Below are 20,764 nucleotides of genomic sequence, written 5' to 3'. Positions count from 1 at the left end.
ATTCAGTCATTTTATTTACGTAGCTCTCATTAAGGGTGCAGTCACACTACACTAGCACTTTGAACCGGTTCCCAGGAGTGGTCCAGCCCCTTGGGCCAGTTTGTGTAGTGTTAGTGCCACAAACTGCACCTGGAATCAGCTCAGTGGTTTACTTGTGATCCGGTATGGTTTGCTTCAATATGAGTGCAAACCATGATGGCGCACAGTTCTCTCTGTAGAGGACTGTGTATTGAAACAGGGATCGCTAGTCTTCTTAGCAAGGGATTGTGCCCAGGAACACCTCCTTAATATTTCAGTGTGAGTGCAGACCAGCAGAGGAGGTGGGAAAACTGATCTTGGGTGCGATTCATTTTAACCAGCCCCAGTATGAATGCTCTCTCAAAATATACCTGATAATCCTGCCATGAAAGCCTTTGTTCAGGTACCTCCTACTATGGATTGGCAGTTGTCTCCTAATTGTGCTCCCATGTTGTCACTCTGTCAAATGCGCCCCTTGTAAAGACTACAAGCAGCTGTCTGACACACATTGCACAGGATTGGTCCACTGTTGTCACTATCAGAAAGCTGGTCCAGAGCAATGATGTTCGTCCAAAGGTGTCGGTGAATCAATGTAGGCAAAAAGTGGTTAAAAGGGCTGAAGTAGTACTAAGCATCTCAGGGGCGGACTGACAACTCATGGGGCCCCCTGGGCAATAGGGGATCATGGGGCCCTGTGTCCTTTCCCAAACTCAAAAAAGCCTATGAAAAAGGTACCAGGAGCATCTCATGGGGCCCTCGGGCGGTGCCCGAGTTTCCAAATGGTTAGTCCACCCCTGAAGCATCTACAAAGCTAAAAACCAGATTGTGTTTAAAAAAAACTGCAGTGCTTTAGCAAGCTGCCATCCAGTTAGGGTTTAGAACTACTTTAAAGTGAACCTGTGCCCAGATCATGCACATGAAAGTATTTTCATATCCTGAACAAGCAGTAAAGTACTTTAAAATAAACCCTCATTCATCTCTGTATCTACAAACTTTGTGAGGATATTAATTTTCAAATGTTACAACAGAAAGAATTGAAATCTTAGATTTTTTTCTATGGAAGCTGTTCTTGCCAGGATGGCAGCACTATAATGTAAACATCCAACTGAAACCTGACTAGAGCCTTTTTGTGATCTTTGAGAATCTGCTTGTTAGCAATATGCAAATAGTGTATGTCCATAGTCTGGACACAGGTGCACTTTAGGTGCCCAATATACTATTGTTTCTCTGACCATTTTTTTGGCATGTTTGTAATGTGCATTGGACATGCATCAAATAAACAACATAGTGTGCCTGTGTTGAAGAGAATCAGCCATTGATTTGCACATCGAGCTAACTCCCTCTGATTCTGTACAGATGCTTACCAGAAGGGGACTAAGCTGGGAGAAGCTGCCTCCTTCCTCTGCCTAGCCTTCGATGAGTTCCTGGACAGACATTCCCTAGAGGGAGCGGGCAGTGGGCAGCTCTGTGCTGCTTTGTTGCCTGCAGTTCCCTTTACCTAAAGAGACCTCTGTTTAGTAGGGGCACTGTGCTGCAGGGCACTGCACCGTATATAGTGTTAAGGCCCTGAGTCTTTACTGGTTTTGTATGTAGAAAAGTTATGATTTCCACAATAATAGGCCCAAACAATTAGTTTGTGTAAAACAAGTAGTACTCCGATTTTGTACTGCGTTTTCCCCTTGCAAAGTTAATTCACTTTTGATTCATAAAAAAAAAAAAATCTACAAAGATACTATAAATATACATGTGATGTTGAGCAAAACTTATTTGGAATTAAGTTGCAGTTCATGATGGTATGAAATTTCGAGCTGGCTCACACCATAAAGTCTCATGCACACTGCGTAGCTTAAAAACATTTTTCCCCCTACAGGAGTTTTCAGCATGACAAACGCAGTAAAAAGGTATTCATGTGTCTGATATGATTGTATTCTATTGGCCACAGTTCTGCACACTCATGAACGCGACTTGCTTGTTTCTTTGCGGCGCTGAAAATGTGCGCTCTCTTACCGCAATTTGTGTGAAGCAGCCCTTAAAATCTAAAAAAAAAAAGACCGTAAAAAAATCCATATTACAGCTTGACTGAAGTAAATAAATAGTAACAGGCTGAAACATCTCCAGGCAAAAAAACACTTTTCATATTGGTGTAGTAAACCTTTTACTGTGTTCACCTATTAAAGCCCACGGTGCCAAGGTGGGAGTGGTATCACTCTGTTTCCAGTGAGATCCTGGGTAAAGCAGAGCAGCCCAATCTCAGTAGAAGATGCTCTTGCACTGGACTGGAGTGTCGTCTTGTGTGATTTGAGCTACTCTACATTTCCCAGCAATCGGAAGGATAGTGAAATCAAGCACTGCAATTGGGAGACAGGTATAAGGAAATTATATAATCTTGGCATTTTTCCTTACAGGTACATTTTTTAAATAATGCAGTGCAGCAATTTTTACAGGGAGAGGTTGCCCCCCATCTAATAAATGGACCTTGTATTTTAGTGCATGTACAGCTTTAATGTTCTTCTTCCTTCTGTAATTCTTGCAGAAAGTCAGCTGTTGGAGACCGTAAGCCCCTCCTTTTCCTGATTTTCTTTTCAGGGAAATGGACACCTCTGCTTACTGTATGTACTGCAGGGTGACCAGTCCCCTAATTTCCCTCTCTGTATTGGTTCCGTTTTCAGTTCAGTTGCTTTATCAATACCTACTGGATCATCCACTTCTCTGGGTCTACCGAAAGTCCACCCACATACACACTGTGCTGCGAGCTGAAGGAATATTGGAAATGTAGTTCTCAAGCTCACCTATTATACGCAAGGGGGTGTCACCTAGGGAGCGCTGCAGAACTCTCCTTGATATGGCCTGGACTGATGATGTCATTGACCATAAAAATGATTATCACTCGGCTTTGGAGAACAATAGGGAAGAATTAGAGTGCACAGACCTAAGAAGGGATGAAACTTGGAGATGAGCTTTAAAGAATATGTAAAACCAAAATGTCATATTCCTGATTTACCTGCTGTACCATATGCTTGAATGAAAAAGTATCCAGTTCTCTTCATATTGTTTCTTTGTGTGGAATCTCTGGTGTTCCTGCCAGTCCCTCTGCTTTCCATTTAAAAAGTGACCACACTAAGTGGAAGAACACATCCTGGTCAGTTCTCTAGCTATGCTGGGAACTCAGCCTGCTCTCCTCCAATGATCAGACCCCCCCCAAACAACCAACACAGCCTTTCACTGAGGAGATCAGTGTACTGCTGTTTCTCCTCCCCCAGCTCTCTATGCAGCTGATCACTTATAAAAAAAAGTGTGTGTGTATATATGTATGTATATGTATATATGTGTGTGTGTGTGTGTGTGTATGTATGTGTATATGTATATGTATATGTGTATATATATATATATATATATATATATATATATATAATGTATGTTATATCTATACACACGTTTTTGCCTTTCATTTTTGCTACCAGTTGGCCAGGTTCATATACTGTATGGACCTGACATTCCTCCTTCAGCAATAAGCTCATGGTCACTTCAGTGACCATGATATTATAGTATAAATGTTCAAAAGACTCTGCTGCACACATGGGTGGCAATCTGCAAATCGGAGCTATTCACCTAAAATGTGAACCCTTCCGCCTCTCCATTGACATTGCTTCCCCTGCAGTGCTGTCAGCGGAACTACCCCCCCCCTTCCCCACCACTCCTATGTCCCCCTTCTGCTACACCGATCCTGCAGAACAGTGCACTTGACAGTCGACTGGAATGCAAAGAACACTTGGGCATACCTTTTGCAGGTAAAAATGCCTGGCAGCGAAAGGGTTATATTAAATGGGTTGCTTTACAAGGTGAGGGTTTACAATCAAAAAATACTGCTCAAGGTTTCCTTCTATACAATTTATGTAACCAAAAACCATTCAGTCACATGATTTTCGCCGAAAAAAAGGATCAGTCAACCTGGAATGTGATCAGTTCCTTAGGCAGAACTCATAACTGAATGCTTAAGCTTGTGGTCACATGGGCAGCGCAGGAAAGAGCCTAGAGTAGTATTTGTTTCTTGGAAAGCTATTTCAGCCCTTTTCTTACTGTTTATTCCCTCTGCCTAAACTGATAGCATCACTTCTATTGTGTATTGATCTAGTGCTGTGTAATATACATATTTCTTCAATCCCTCTTCATACATTTAAAAAAAAAAAAAAAATCCCTAAAGCGATACTAAAGGTTCATTATTTTTTTTTTTTTTTGCTTAAATAACATACATGTTATACTTTCCTTCTCTATGCAGTGGTTTTGCACAGAACAGCCTAGATCCTCCCCTTCTCGTTTCCCCCGTGGCACTCTGCCTCCTCCTTCCTGTTGGGTGCCCCCAGAGCAAGTAGCTTGCTATGGGAGCACCCGAGCGTTCGCGCTCCCACACTGTTCCATGTGTCCATCCACACACACTGAGCCATGGCTTGGCCCTGCCCCCTCTGTCTCCTCATTGGCTTACTGGCTGAGATTGAAAGCAGCAGGAGCCTAGGGCTCCCATTGTTTCAGATAATGAGGAGGCAGAGACCCATGATATCTGCGGTTCTCATGGACATCGCTGGATCGCAATGGTGCTCAGGTAAGTATTGGGGGGCTGGGCAAACTGCTGCACACAGAAGGTTAAAAATGCATGAAGGTAAAAAACTTGAGCCTTTACAACCGCTTTAAAGTCCAACGTAACTTTCAGTTTCAAGGGTTAGTTCACCTTTTCAGAAAAGGGGCGAAGATAATGGGTAACCTTGTCGTTAATGGGGAAGAAACTCCTGTATAGGGGAGATCTGACTCAGAGTTGAAGTGGAAGGTAGTTGTGATAAATAGACAATTCTATTTTTCACCTTGTTAAATAATAATTCATTTTTTTTCTTTCTAGGTTGTTTTCTTTGACTTTGCAGAAACTTGTTATGCTAAAAGACCTGGATAAAGACTTGCCCTCTGTTGTTATTGCTGTTAAACTTCAGGTAATTATAAATACCTGTAATTTATTGCAGCTTAGATGTGGTGACTGCCTGCATTAGTTTCTTTTTTTTTTTTCCAGAAAAAAGTGTTGGAGGCTGACAACTTTAAGCCACTTCCTTGCAATTAGCACCATTGTTGCATGCTGTGTATTTGCTCCTTCATTTGGCTATTAGGTGGCTTATCAGGTCTATCAGATAATTGGCTCAATGGTCAAAGTATTTCTAAAGCCTTAACATTTTTTTACCTTAATGCATTTGTTGCATTAAGATACAAAATGTTTAAGTATCGATATTGCACTCTTTAGAATGAGGTTCCTCTTCACAGAAACTTACGGTTTCATTTTGGTGTCACAGGAACAATGCAAGAACTTTGGGAGGTGCACTTTCTCGGTTGCTATCGTATGTGACTCCCCTTCCCTTTTGGGTTTTTTCCTTTTGTGGCTTCTTCCATTCACCACCGCTCCTGGTCAGTTTCTCTTAATTGCTTTGTTTTTGGGACCCGCAAGCACTCTCCTTTTTTATGGGTAGGATTTGTTTCAGAGCCTTCCTCTTCAGACTTCAGTGGGAGATTGCCAGTAGCAGATTATGCAGCATCCTGTTAGGACAGGATTTTGGGACAGGTGTGTGGTGTTAGTTCTGACCACGGGAATGCAGAGGGGTAGGTGCAGGCCTCTGCTGATGCTTCCTGTTCTAGCCCAGTGCATTGACGTTCAGGAGATCTGGGACTGGCATTTAAGGCCATGTGTTCTACAGTGTGCCCTCTGTGCTATGGAAGGATCAGCAGAGGCGATGGCTATGGCAGCGACAGTTTCTCATGGCATCAGCATCCCCCAGGTGAGCAGAATGCTTTTATGTGACTCTCTGGCATATGGGGCTACTTGTACCTCTCTGTAAAGTCCGTCTGTGCACTGGAATTCTGGAGGAGGTGTTTTTCCAGCACCCCTTTCTGTGGCGTATTGTGCTGTGCAGGTGATATACTTTTTGTGCTTATTTTTTTAACATAGACGTAAATGGCTGGTCTGTGTCCTCCTTCCTTCTTCTTTCTTTTTTTTTTTTGTTTGTTTTGCAGGTCCAAGCCTCTATTAAATCTAATCCTTCTGCTGTTAATAGATAATGTGATGCTGGATTGTTCATTGAAAAAGTCTTGTGTAAGGGCTGTATATTGTTCATGGTAAAACATGTATGTAGTGTCCAGGAGGTGGACTTTAACCCCTTGACGCCGACGTAACACAAATATGCGGCCTCACGGACCTGGGCTTTTTTCCGTGGGGCCGCATATTTGCGTACCTGTCTTTGTGCTGGGAGCGCGCCTCTCGGCGCGCTCCCAGCACCAAGACCGCGGTGTCACTGAGAGCCCCGGGTCCCGTTCTAACGATCGGGACCCGGGACTCCCGATTCCGGGTCACGTGATCGCTGTGATAGCCTCTGATTGGCTATCACAGTGATCAATCACTGTGCAGCCCGGCCCCCTTGTTTTCTCTCTCTCTATGAATGGAGAAGAGAGATACATTGTATCTCTCGAACTCCTGACACAGAGAGAGAAAAAAAAGTTTGTAAAAAAAAAAAAAAGATAAATAAATATTAAAAAATAAAAGAAAAAATAAAGAAAAATACCTAGATCAAGGTTTGATCTAGTTCAGTACCAGGGTTAGTGTTTGGGTCAAAGGTCAGGGTCAAAGGTCAGGGTCAAGGGCAAAGGTCAGGGTCAAAGGTCAGGATTTAAAAAAAAAATTGGTATCAGTGTCAGTTAGTGTTAATGTCAATGTCAGTGACAGTGTGTTTTATATAAAAAAAAAAGACAAAAACAAAATGCGCACTGTTGTTTCTGGACTGTACTACGGGTACAAACAACAAATAACATACACATATATGGTATCGCTGCGATCGTCAAGAACTGGAGAATGTATTTTGAGTTGTTCTTTGGTGGTAGGTTATGGTCGTAACAAGAAACACACAGTTAAATTTAAAAAAATGATTTTTTTTACTATTTTGGCCCAGTTTTCCTTTAATAATAAAAAAAAATTAGGAGCTATCCATGACCATTTACCACCAAATGAAAGCCCAATTTGTCCTGAAAAAAACAAGGTATAATCCACCTGGATGTACAAAGTAGTTGTGACGATATGTACGGTTTTACTAACACGTCAACGTTGCAGAATTGTGCTTAGGCATTTAGATTTGTTTTACCCTTAGGCATGAAGGGGTTAAACCTGGGCGCCGCATATACTGTATGTGTTCTTATGTTTGTGCTGGGTCAAGCTTGAGACTGGGCTCTCGCTGACCGTCCTGGGTCTCCAACTAATTGGGAACCAGGAGTCCCAGTTCCTGATCACCTGATTGCTGTGACAGCCTCTGATTGGCTACCGCAGTGATCAGTCACTGTGCAGCCCGTCCCTGTTTTTTTTTTTTCCCTCTGAATGGAGAGAGAGATACATTGGATACAATTCACTATGCAATATTTTACTGAATCTGAGTATGCGGTAAAATAACGCACAGCATTTTTTTTTTTTTTTTTTTAAAAAGGGGTAATTCATGAAGAAATGTTCCTTAAAATCTTTCATATGCATGAAACTGTGCGGTAAGTTGTCGAGAGCATATTGCTTAAACGCGACATCCTGTGTGCAAAAGCAGTGTTGTATCTATGTTCAGCAGCTGTGGACGGTCTCAGCAGTGGCATGAGAAGCTGTAGTAAGCATGGGTACCCCAGATAGATTCATAAAAGGCAAAGTGAGCGCTACAAATAAGCTGCTGTGATACCGAAAAAGGTACCAAATAAAACCTGAAATCAATAATATATAAAGAGTAGGTGCAGCACTGAAATCAAGGTAATGAAATGAAATAAAGTGCAATATATTCAACGGACTGCCTAAGTCAATCAAAACCAGCAGAAATAATATCAATTTTAAAGTGACAATAGTGCTTATATAGTGATCATAAAAATGACATTTTAAGAATCAGAGTATAAAGTGACAATCATGCCTATGTAGTGATCATAAATATAAGTCCATAAAGTGACCAAGTGTATATTATATGAGAAAAGCCACTCAGGGTGGCTATAGTGCTAATAAGGTGACAAAGTCCAAAATATTATTATTATTATTATTATTATTATACAGTATTTATAAAGCGCCAATAGTTCGCTCAGCGCTGTACATTACAAAGGGGGACAGAACATGTGACAGAACAATACCAATACAATGCAAAACATGAGGGGATCGAGGGCCCTGCTCTTTCGAGCTTACAATCTAGGAGGGTGGGGGTGGTGGCACAGGAGGAGATAGCTGTGGGGGATGGAGTGGTAGGAAGAGTGGAGGAGGTTGGCAAGTTAGCAGGGGGTGGGGTAGGCTTCCCTGAAGAGATGGGTTTTCAGGGTGCGCCTAAAGGAGAGGAGAGTAGGTGATAATCTGATGGGTTGGGGCAGGGAGTTCCAGAGGATGGGTGACACCCTGGAGAAGTCCTGGAGGCGGGCATGGGAGGAGGAGACCAGGGAACTAGAGAGAAGGAGGTCTTGTGAGGAGCGGAGTGTGCGTGCTGGGCGGTACTTGGATATTAGGTCAGTGATGTAGTTCGGGGCAGTATGGTGGACAGCTTTGTACGTCAGCATTAGGATTTTGAATTTGATCCGTTGCGCAATCAGAAGCCAGTGGAGGGATTGGCAGAGGGGGGTGGCGGAGACAGAGCGGTTGGAAAGGTGAATGAGTCTGGCAGCCGTATTCAGGATCGACTGAAGCGGGGATAGCCAGCGGCGAGGCAGGCCAGTGAGGAGGGAGTTGCAGTAGTCGAGTCGTGATATGATGAGGGAGTGGATGAGCTGTTTAGTGGTTTCTGGGGTTAGGAACGTGCATATTTTGGCGATGTTGCAGAGGTGGAGTCTGCACGAGTTTGTTAAAGATTGGACTTGGGGCTGGAAGGATAGGTTGGAGTCCAGAATGACACCCAGTACTCTGGCCTGCAGGGCGGGTTTGATGGTAGCGTTGATGGACGTGACGGAGAAATCAATGGGGGGTGGTGTCCGGGCTGGGGGGAAGACAAGAAACTCGGTTTTGGAGAGGTTCAATTTAAGGAAGTGGAGCGACATCCAGTCTGATATGTCGCTCAGTAGGTGTGTGATTCGGGCTGAGACCAAGGGGGTGAGGTGGGGGGTTGAGAGATAGATTTGTGTCGTCGGCATAGAGGTGGTAGTTGAAGCCGTGAGAGTGTACGAGTTGGCCAAGGGAGGAGGTATAGATGGAGAAGAGAAGGGGCCCGAGGACAGAGCCTTGAGGGACCCCAACAGAGAGGGGGAGTGAGGGGGAGGTGGTAGCATTATAGGTAACGCTGAAGGAGCGTTGTGACAGGTAGGATGAGAGCCAGGAGAGAGCAGAATCTCTGAGGCCGAGGGAGTGTAGTTTTTTGAGGAGGAGGGGGTGGTCAACTGTGTCGAAGGCCGCAGAGAGGTCAAGGAGTAGGAGCACTGAATAGTGGCCATTAGCTTTGGCGGTTAGCAGGTCGTTGGAGAGTTTGAGTAAGGCAGTTTCGGTGGAGTGTAGGGGACGGAAGCCGGACTGTAGGGGATCGAGGAGGTTGTTGTCGTTGAGGTGAGAGCATAGGCGGGTGTAGACTAGGCGCTCGAGGAGTTTAGATGTAAATGGGAGCAGGGAGATGGGTCTGAGGTTGTTCGGGTCATTGGGGTCCAGGGAGGGCTTTTTAAGTATGGGGGTGATGTGTGCATGTTTCAGAGGGGAGATCCGTCAAAAAGATCTCAGGGTAGGTGGTCCACTTCCTATCTCCAATTCATAGGTGGTGTGTCTGGTAATAGAAAAATTGCGCACTCACCAGATGCGCAATATCATCACGCATTTGAGAGCAAAAATTTCTCAGTAGGTCAGCCAGATCCACTTAGAGGCATGTACAGCCTGGTCTTCGTTCCCCTCTGGATCATCAGTGGGTCACAGCACCTCTATCCTTCTCCTTAAAATGGCACTGTGGGTGGTTAGGCTCACAAAGAGCCTAAAGAAAGGATGCCAAATAGTGTGATACTGCTACAGAGGGTTTATTGCATTCCAAACAAGGTGTACAATAATAGTAAAGGAACTGACCATGTGCATTCAAAGATGGCGCCGGACCTGCAGGGGCCTCGGTGGCGTGACGTCACGACGTAGCTCCTCCCTGACGTGTTTCGTGCTCTAGCACATACTCATGGGGGTGTGCCTACCTACTTTCTCATATAATATACACTTGGTCACTTTATGGACTTATATTTATGATCACTACATAGGCATGACTGTCACTTTATAATCTTTATGATTCCGAAAATGTCCTTTTTATGATCACTATTTAAGCACTATTGTCACTTTAAAATTGAAATTTCTTCTGGTTTTGATTGACTTAGGCAGTCCGTTGAATATATTGTACTTTATTTCATTTCATAACTTGATCTCAGCGCTGCACCTACTCTTTATATATTAAGCATGGGTACCCAGCATCACCTAGATGGTCAAACAGGAGTAAGCATAAAAACACATGAAAAGTAGGTGCCTTACCCAACAGCCAACTTCTGGGTATTTTTTGGGTTTCAAGGTTGTCATAGATTTGGAAATGGCACAATATGTGGCATCATGCACAGCTCCTGGAAATCCAGTCACTACATTCTGGACAACCAGATTGCCATCACACTCCACTTGGGAAACATATCTAACACAACTGGAAAAGTTATCACTCCTTAAATATCCAAGTCATCTTCTAGGACAGCTTCACATGAGAGGCTCCTCCAAGGAAACACTTGTTCCACCTATTTTTCCTATAAGTAGCCTCTCCCTGTGGGACCATCAGTATTCGCGTTTCCTCCGGCCAGGAACAACGCTACGCCCCTTTTCTTTTTTTTTTTTTTTTTTTCTTTTCTTTTCTTCTGGCTGTGTGGTGAGGTACAGAGGCCCTTTGGCTGAGGCTCCTCTTCTCAGCAAGGCAGGGACCTTGTGGGGTGGCTTCAGCCAGGTTTTTTTTCCCTGGAGCACACCCTCTTGAGGATGGGGGAGACAGACCCCCCGGACTGTCCAGCAGGGCTCTCCAGGGGGTAGAACCCACTCCGCCAACCTACTGGGAAGAGCCACTACCTTGTGGGGCAAAGCCTACCTTCCTCCCGACATTTCCGCAGCATGGGCACGAGGAAGTGCGGGCTGGGTCGCTGTGGCCGTGTCATTTCCGGGTGCCGGGACCGTGACGTCATTTCTGGCGCCGGAGAAACAGGAAGCAGACCACTGCCATCTTGGATATGGGCGGCAGAACGCAAATTTGCCCCACGCCGTGGCCGTGAGGGAGGTCGGTGTGCCGGGACCCCAGGGAGGGGGCGGAGCCCTGACAACCCTGTAAAAACAGGTGCACCGAGGGCGGGCTGCGGCGAGAATGGAGGCAGATCTGTTAGAGCTGGGAGAGGCCAGCAGCAAGGTAAGAGCCTTTTTTGGCTGCCACTCACCCCCCCCTCCCCTAAACCCCCCCGCCGCCCTTTACGTCTTCTGGTCGGGGGTTGGGGTGGGCCTGAGGGGATATGGGGTCTTCTCCTCTCCTCCTCTTCTCTCTACAGCACTTTAGGGCTTTCTGGGTGCCAGTGGGTGCACGTAAGGCAGTCCCCCGGGGTCCTCGGCTTACAGGAGACCTATACCTTGTGTCTCCCTGTCCCCAGATGTGCCCACAAGAGGAGGATAGAAGGGGAAGAGGAACTCCTTGGTGGAAGCAGCTGTGCTAAGAATGTTTTGATAAGCTGATTAAGAGAGTCGGGATCTCTCTTTAAAGATTTTCTACAAAACATGACGCAGGATATGTCTAAAACCATTCAAAGTTTTAGGGAGCAGAGGCAGGAACCAGCCCCGGACGAGCCTCAACCTGGCACTTCAGGCATTTCCCCACCGTTAAAACGAAGGAAGCAAGACCAGGCCGCCATCGCGGGTTGAGGAGAAGAACCTTCCAGCACTTCTGACTCAGAGGAAGGCGAGACAGAAGACCAGGATCACAGATCGCAAAGGTTCCTTTTTCCAGTAGAAGGTACGGAAGGCCTCTTGAAGGTAATCTATGATACTCTGGATCTGGAAGAGGAACAACCAGATCTCTCTCTGCATGACCAGCTATACGCAGAGCTACAAAAGAGAAGCAGCCGCACATTCGCGGTCCATTCCATCCTATGGTCTACCATAAAAAGGGAATGGGAAGAGCCGGAAAGGAAGGCTTTCTTTCTTAATAACCTTCAAAGGCGATTTCCGTTTAAAGAAGAAGATGCGTCCGTGTGGAAATCCTGCCCGAAGCCAGGTGCCCCCCTTTCGAGGATCTCGAAATCGACGGATTTATCCTTTGAAGACGGCGGTTCCCTAAAGGACCCAATGGACCGCAAAGCAGACACATTCCTCAAAAGAGCATGGGAAGCATCTGCAGTGAACTTTAAACCAGCAGTAGCAACAACCTGCTAGGACAGCTCCGCTCTCACCTTGAACAAGGCACATCAGCGGAGGAGATCCTGAAGTCACTACCAGTCTTGGAAAAAGCAGTGGCCTTCATCGCAGACGCGTTGGTGGAGACCATCAGATATACAGCAAGATCGACTGTGCTCATAAATTCAGCCTGAAGAGCTATATGGTTAAAATCCTGGCAGGGGGACGTTGCCTCCAAATCCAGGCTCTGCAGCCTGCCCTTTGAGGGAAAACTCCTCTTCAGGCCAGAGCTAACCTCGGACTTGGAAAGGTCGGCCGACAAAAGGAAAGGATTTCCAGTCTCCAGCAAGCAAACGGGATGAAAATGTTTTAGTCCCAACAGGCAGTACACAACGAGAGAGGCCAGGTTTCAGGGGCAGAGGAGCGGCTGGGGCTCTAAAAGGGGCAGGGGGAAGGGAGGCTTCCTCTTCAATCCCAACCAGGTCAAATCCAAGACTCAGCCCAAGTGACTGGCGAAGCCAAGTGGGAGGAAGACTGGGACACTTCCATACACAATGGCTGAAGATTACCCAGCACGCATTCATCCTAGACACAATTCGCAACGGTTACAGGATAGTTTTCAAGACCCCCCCCTCAAAGTTTTTTCATGACCCCCTTACCAAGGGACAGGGAAAAGGCAGACGCACTGGTGAACCTCCTGGAAGGGATGCTCCAGCAGAATGTGGTTTGTCAGCTGGAGGAGGAAGAGCGGGGAAGGGGATTCTACTCCCATTTCTTTCTAAGAAGAAAGGCGTCTGGAAGTTACAGAATGATACTCCACCTGAAGAAGGTGAACGAATTCGTAAAACCCAAAAAGTTCCGCATGGAAACAATACACACGACAAAAGAACTCCTTCCGCTGGGTGCATTTATGTCCTCAATAGACCTGAAGGATGCATATCTTCACGTCCCGATAAGGGAAAAATCGAGGACGTTTCTAAGGTTCGCACTAAAATGCGAACGAAGAATGATCTTATTTTAATTTAATGCACTCCCCTTCGGTCTATCGTCAGCTCCAAGAATATTCACAAAGATCCTAGCGGAACCTCTGCAAGCCCTGAGGTTAGAGGCAGTAAATATCCCCTATCTGGACAACCTGCTCATATTTGCGGACACAGAAAGAGGCCTGAAATCACACGTAGAACACACAATATCCTTCCTAGAAAACCTAGGGTGGGTAATAAACATGGAGAAATCACAGCTAGTTCCTTCCAGGAGGATCACGTATCTGGGATACATTCTGGACTCAACAAATACTTGCTTATACCTGACCACAGAGAACGCGCTCAAACTACAACAAGATACGAAAACCTTCCGGGGGATGGCAACCTGCACAGTCAAACGCCATGAAGCTTGTCGGGAACATGACAGCTGCCATACCAGGGGCACAATGAGCACAACTACACTCCAGAGCGTTGCGGTACCACGTCCTCTCCCACTGCGATGGCAGCCAAGCATCCCTAGATTCCAGTATCCGCCTCACGCACAAAGTGAGAGAATCACTAGGATGGTGGGGGAACATCCACACACTAAAGGCAGGAAGGAAGTAGAAGCAAGTCAACTCAATAAGAATCAGATGCAACCATGTGGGGGTGGGGTGTGCATATGGAGGACTGCCTGACCCAGGGTAGGTGGGACCCGGAGATCTCAGGGAGGTCATCAAACTTCAGAGAATTATTGGGAATTTTCAGAGCTCTCACGGCTTTTCAGAAGAAGATAGTGGGAAAAGAGGTTCACATCTTGTCTGACAATACAACAGCGGTCGCATACTTAAACAGGCAGGGAGGCACGAGGTCCCCGAAACTGATGGAACTAGCGGACATCCTTTTGAGCTGGGCAGAAAACAACCTAAAATCCATCACAGCGTTACACCTGAAAGGGGATCTAAATCAGCTGGTGGACCAGTTGAACCGGGAAGAGTGGTGCCTCAGCCATACAGCGGTCGAAAAAAATCTGCACCGGATGGGGTACTCCTTCCATAGAGCTCTTCGCCAACAGGAAGAATGCAAGACTAGAGCAGTACTTCTGCCTGCAAAAGGACCCGAGGAGCGCAGGGACAGACGCACTAGCCCAACAATGGGAAGGAGACCTCCTCTACGCTTTCCCACTGTTCAGATTGCTACCAAGAGTGATACAGAAGATACAATCATCCCCAGGGTCATCCTGAGTGCTCCATTCTGGCCCAAAGATCATGGTTCTCCCTGCTGAAGGAACTGAGCCTAACGGACCTGTGGATGATACCTTACTCGCACAAGGGGCAGTGGTACACCCACACCTGGAAAAGCTATTCCTGACAGCTTGGCTTCTGAGCGGAACAGGCTAGCTGGAAATGGGTTATCAGAAAGGGTATTTGCCACCATCTTCGATGGGTGGAAAAAGTCGACAAATACCATATATGACAAAATCTGGAGAAAATTTTCCTTCTGGAGAAGCAGGAAAGATTCGTCGGGGCCCCCCATCCTAAATACAATACTCAAATTCCTTCAAGCTGGGGCAAACAAGAACCTGGCCGCCAATACTCTTAAGGTGCAAGTAGCCGCTGTCTAATTTTCTGGAGCTGAAATTGGCAGAAGACCCCTTAGTAATCAGATTCCTGAGGGCTATCTCCAGACGCCGAGTTCCGTCCATGCCAAAGTACCCTATATGGGACCTGGGCACAGTTCTAAAAAGTTTTCAGCAAGAACCTTTTGAACCCTTGGAGGAATGCTCTCTCAGGCATTTAACCCTTAAAACCACCCTCCTTATAGCCCTGGTCTCCGCTCGCGGAGTCAGCGAACTATAAGCTCTGTCGGTAATAGAACTGTACTGCACGATCCTGTTGGACAGAATCATCCTCCGCACAGATCCGGCATACCTACCAAAAGTCGCATCGCATTTCCACAGATCACAAGAAATAGTAATACCATCCTTTGATAAAAACCCAAGCAGTGCCAAAGAGGGTGACTACAACAAAATTGATGTAAGGGGATGCTTAATTGCGTACATCGAGCGCACAAAAACATGGAGATGCTCATCCAGTCTCCATCTTATTCCAAGGCCCAAGGAAGGGATACAATGCCTTCAAAGGCACCATCGCAAAATGGATAAGAGAGGCCATCTGTCAAGAGTTCACCCACACGCCACTCCCACAGTGACTAGCTAACGGAGGCGTGGCCGTGACTTGGTGTAAGAGGGAATAAAATAGACTTTAACTTTGAATATATAAAACCGTATATAAAACCGGCCGTGGTACACTTTCACAGCCCACACTACCTCTTGGCCACCCTCGGAGACTCCACCCCCAATCCAGATGGCTAACCACACACAGGCAGACACAAATCTTATATACAATCTGGTGCACTAATTAGAGTTGAGGAGCAGCTTAGCAATATCACACCATTCTAGGATCCCTCCAGCTATCCTACAAGCCAGACCTTTATCCGCAGACCTTTTACAATCTGCACGCAATCTGCCCACACGCAGCGCAATCGCATACAGATTAGCAATGAGCTTGACTGAGCATATAAAGGCACTAACATACAATACAATCTAATCTCTCCGAAGATATGAGCCTGTGCTTAAATACACAGAAGTCACGTATTCGTTTTAAGATTTAATATCCCGCAATTGGGCAGTGCAAAAAATATGTACAAAGTATAAAAAGTTAAAAATAAATACAAGACACACAAATAACTATTCACTATAAAATAAAAGGGAATAAAAGACAGAAATAAAACTTTTACCAAGATTTATCCTGCGACTGGAGCAAGTCAGAGAGTCAGCAATTTGTCAGTCAAATAGAACCGGCTCTATATGATTTACCATGTCCCAATGTCAGAATCCTCAATTTATGGGGATATGGACATAGGTGGGACATTAGTTCTTGGCCAATTGACCCTGGGGGGTGTTCCTGTACCCGCCCACATGATCTGGGTGCCGACCTGCCCAAAGTCAATTGGACCAAGACCGGCTTGAATCACCAAGTCGGAGATTGGATTTCTGACACCAGCACATCCGTCCGATCGACAGTACCAATCACTGTTCGGCTGTCACAATCCAGCGACCACCTAACCATTTCCTGCATTTTTCTGGCATTCCACTTAATCCACAAATACAGTTTTTTATGCCGATGTAACCCACAGAGTGCCCCATCAGAAGGAAGTATTTTCATCTCTCTGCAACTAACATTTTAGCTTTTATGAGGGATGAAACATACTCCTTTGATCCCCTGGTATACTTCAAAGCCCTGGTCTCCCGCTGTCATGAAGCCAACCTGTCTCCAGCCGTTTCCTTCCTGGTTTCCCCAGAAGGTGACAAAATCTTATTAGCACCCAGGTGCCACTTCCAGAGGAAGCTACTCTGTTTCTTTTCAGATGTTAATTGGTGACCATCTGTGTCTGAGGTTTACATTGTCATATTTTCTACAGGTCACATCTTATCTACTCAAATCTGTACATTTATGTCACATTTATGTCACACCATCTCAGAGGGATACAAAGCTGCGTCACTAGCACCTCCACCTGGCTTAAAAGTGCATTCAACCAGGGCCACCGCAGCTACCTGAGGCTGGGGCCTCCCCCTGACAGGTCTGCAAGGCCGCAACGTGGTCCAGCTTCAGCACCTTCGCCAGACACTACCGGTTGGACCTGATCGGCAACAAAGACCAAGCGTTTGGCAGAAAGGTCCTGCAAGCGACGGCCCCGTCCTAATGTACGTATTCCTATTCAATCCTCTCATGTGAAGCTGTCCTAGAAGATGACTTGGGAAAACGCAGTTATTTACCTGTTAACTGTATTTCCAGGAATCTTCCAGGACAGTGTAACTCCCTCCCGATTACTGTGTACTTATATGCTGGTGTTCCGTCATGCAATGAACTAGTGATATATTGTTTCTACTGCCATCTTTATTCTTTCTCCTAGGCCTTCGGTCATATTTCTGTACTGAGGGTCCCCCAGGGAGAGAGGCTACTTCTAGGAAAAAAAGGTGGAACGGGTGTTTCCTGGGAGGAGCCTATCTCTCATGTGAAGCTGTCCTAGAAGATTCCTGGAAATAGTTAACAGGTAAATAACTGCGTTTTCTAAAAAGGTACAAAAAAGCAACATCTGTACAGTCAATTGTACCTAGCACATTTGGGATTCTGGCAATAAAATAAAAATCATATGAATACTAAAACCTTGTGAGCTGCTGTGTACAAAATTAAAAACCCAAAACCACTGGATGTGCTCTCATCTGGAAAAAATGACCAAACCGTTAACCAGATCTCGACCGCCCTATAGCAGGTATACTGCTAGAGGTGTGTGTGTGTGTGTGTGTGTGTGTGTGTGTGTGTGTGTTTCCCTGCCGACACCCGGTGAGTACCAAGGATCTCTGACAGGGAGGAGGGCTGCTTTGTTTACTAAAAGTCGTCCTCCCTGTCGGCTTGGACACACTGCTCTGGATCGCACCCATCCAGAGCAGTGTGCTTACAGTGAAGCACCAACACACCGCCCTCCAGTACAACACTCCCAGCACACAGTTAACCCTTTGAGCGCCCCTCATGTTAACCCATTCCTGCCCAGTGCCATTAGTACAGTTTTTAGCATTGATCACTGTATTGGTGTCACTCGGGTGTCAGAGACACAAAGTCAGTTCCCCCCCAGTATCAGAATGCCTGCCGCAGTCCAGTTATAAGTCGCTGATCGCTGCCATTATTGGTGAATAAAACTGAATCCAATGATTTGAAGGGATGCGCCTATACTTTTGGAAATATAGTGTGTGTTTGTGTGTGTGTGTACAAACACAGTGCCTTGTATTTATAGCCCTTGATATATTCAACATTTAGTCATGTTACAACCAAAAACTTAAATGTATTTTATGTGATAGACCAACACAAAGTGGCACATAATTGTGAAGTGTAAGGAAAATATATGGTTTTTAAAATTTTTTACAAATTTGTGAAAAGTGTGACGTGCATTTGTATTCAGCCCCCCCAGAGTCAATACTTTTTAGAACCACCTTTCGCTGCAATTACAGCTGCAAGTCTTTTTGGGTATATCTCTACCATCTAGAGTGAGATTTTTGCCCATTCTTCTTTGCTAAATAGCTCAAGCTCTGTCAGATTGGATGGAGAGCATCTGTGGACAGCAATTTTCAAGTCTTGCCATAAATTCTCTATTGGAATTAGGTCTGGACTTTGACTGTGCCATTCGAACACATGAATATGCTTTGATCTAAACCATTCCATTGTAGCTCTGGCTGTATGTTTAGGGTCGTTGTCCTGCTGGAAGGTGAACCTCTGCCCCAGTCTCAAGTCTTGCAGACTCTTAACAGGGATGGTGTGTTCAGGGTGATGTGCAGTATTCGTTTTGCTTTTAGGCCAAAAAGTTCATTTTTGGTCTCATCTGACCAGAGCACATTCTTCCACGTTTGCTGTCCCCCACGTGGCTTCTCACAAACAGGACTTCTTATGTCTTTCTTTCAACAATGTCTGTCTTCTTGCCACTCTTCCATAAAGGCCAGATTTACGGAGTGCACGACTAATAGTTGTCCTATGAACAGATTCTCTCACCTGAGCTGTGGATCTCTGCAGCTCCTCCAGAGCTATGGGCTCTTACTATGGGCCTCTTGGCTTTTCCTCCGATGCTCTCCTTGCCCGGCCTGTCAGTTTAGATGGACGGCCATGTCTTGGCAGGTTTGCAATTGTGCCATACTCTTTCCGTTTTCGAATGATGGATTAAACAGTGCTCTGTGAGATGTTCAAAGCTTGGGATTTTTTTTTTTTTTTTTATAACCTAACTCTGCTTTAAACTTCTCCACAACTTTTATCCCTGACCTGTCTGTTGTGTTCCTTGGCCTTCATGAAGCTGTTTGTTCACTAGTGTTCTCTAACAGACATCTGAGGGCTTCACAGAACAGTATTTGTACTGTTCTGTCTCTCCAATCTAAGCATTGAAAGTGTGATCTCTGTAACTTACATTGTGATGAGATAGCGATAACTCCCATCTTAGTTTAATAACACAGGCAGTGACTCGATCAGTTGACACCTTGTAGATCTTGTGAAGTTTATTCCATAAACAGAGAATTTTATAACAATGAACATCGGATAGGTAAAAAGATCATAATGTGATCTGCTTCCATAAGACATGAGGCATGAAGCTGAAATGCATTTCTGGGAAAAGGGGTGGGCTATCTATACAACAAGAACTAAACAAAAGGAAATGGAGGAGCAGAGACAAAATACAAAGAACAATTTGACATATGACAGTCATTGTGAAACATGACACTCCCCGTCGAAATCTATGATTTCTATTATAACAAACTTTAGTCCAAGTCCAAAATAAGTAATGAAGATTCTTTCCAGGAACATCTGCAAAACAAGAAGGAAAGGAAGAACAAAAGAAAACAATGCAAACATTTAGCATAATACTTGCAGATGTTGGTCTCGAAAGTCTAGGCTGAGACATGGAAATCCATATTCAGAGGGGAAGGCAGCAACATGCACTATTACTTCTTACCTCCCCTTTAAATCGAATTGATGACTGTCTTCCTCTTTGGGCAAAAGAAGTACTAGTTCCTTTATAGGCCTGCAGTAAAGGTGTGCAGAACCTTTCATTCATGGTGGATATAGCCAAGATGTGTCCCAAAATGCACGACTGCCGCAGTCAGCAGGGTTCAGGCTAGTGGGAACATAGTGCCATTGTTCAGGCATAGAGAACTTCCTTATGTGTTCCACTCTGTTGCTGACATACATGTAGAACTGTCTTGTGCAATTGTGTATATATCCTAGCGCTATTTTTTCCTCTGTATAAAAGTCAAAGGCGTCTATTTCAACATCTGTTTCAAGTTCTATAAGCTCAGCAATTTCCACAGCTAACACAGCTGCACAAAGTTGAAGCCTTGGAATAGTATGTGCAGCTTTGGGTGTGAGCTTGGTCTTGCCCATGATAAATCCTACACCCACTTCACTGCTGGGATCCGTAGCTCGAAGATAAGCCACCGCAGCAATGGCTTTGTTGGATGCATCGGAGAAGACATGAATCTCTCTTCTGGTGGCATTCTTTAAGGATGTTTGGGTGCAAGAGTGTAGTATCTGGAGTTCTAATGCTTTTAGAGACGGTTTCCAGGATTCCTTTGTTTCTCCTTGGGTAAGGGGGTATCCCAGTCTCAGCTTTCAGAAGTAAGTTGAAATGAAACGAACAAGATGTGCTTTAACTGCAGACTGTCAGCTTTAATTTGAGGGTATTTACATCCAAATCAGGTGAACGGTGTAGGAATTACAACAGTTTGCATATGTGCCTCCCACTTGTTAAGGGACCAAAAGTAATGGGACAGAATAATAATCATAAATCAAACTTTCACTTTTTAATACTTGGTTGCAAA

General features: G+C 45.2%; 1 protein-coding gene across 1 annotated transcript in view; it reads left to right on the top strand.

The window, feature by feature from the left end:
* PACS1 (phosphofurin acidic cluster sorting protein 1) overlaps positions 1-20,764 on the top strand; it is a 267,815-nt gene that overhangs the window by 6,438 nt on the left and 240,613 nt on the right. Inside the window, exon 2 of the mRNA XM_089658767.1 lies at positions 4,907-4,994. Coding sequence (XP_089514893.1) covers positions 4,907-4,994 — 88 coding nt within the window. The remainder of the gene's footprint in view (positions 1-4,906; positions 4,995-20,764) is intronic.

The sequence above is a fragment of the Staurois parvus genome, unplaced genomic scaffold, assembly GCF_062004578.1.
Source record: "Staurois parvus isolate SC_StPar_1 unplaced genomic scaffold, SC_StPar_1.0 ptg001091l, whole genome shotgun sequence".
Lineage (NCBI taxonomy): Eukaryota > Metazoa > Chordata > Amphibia > Anura > Ranidae > Staurois > Staurois parvus.
Note: the sequence above shows the minus strand (reverse complement) of the source record. Positions and strands in the feature narration are given on the sequence as shown.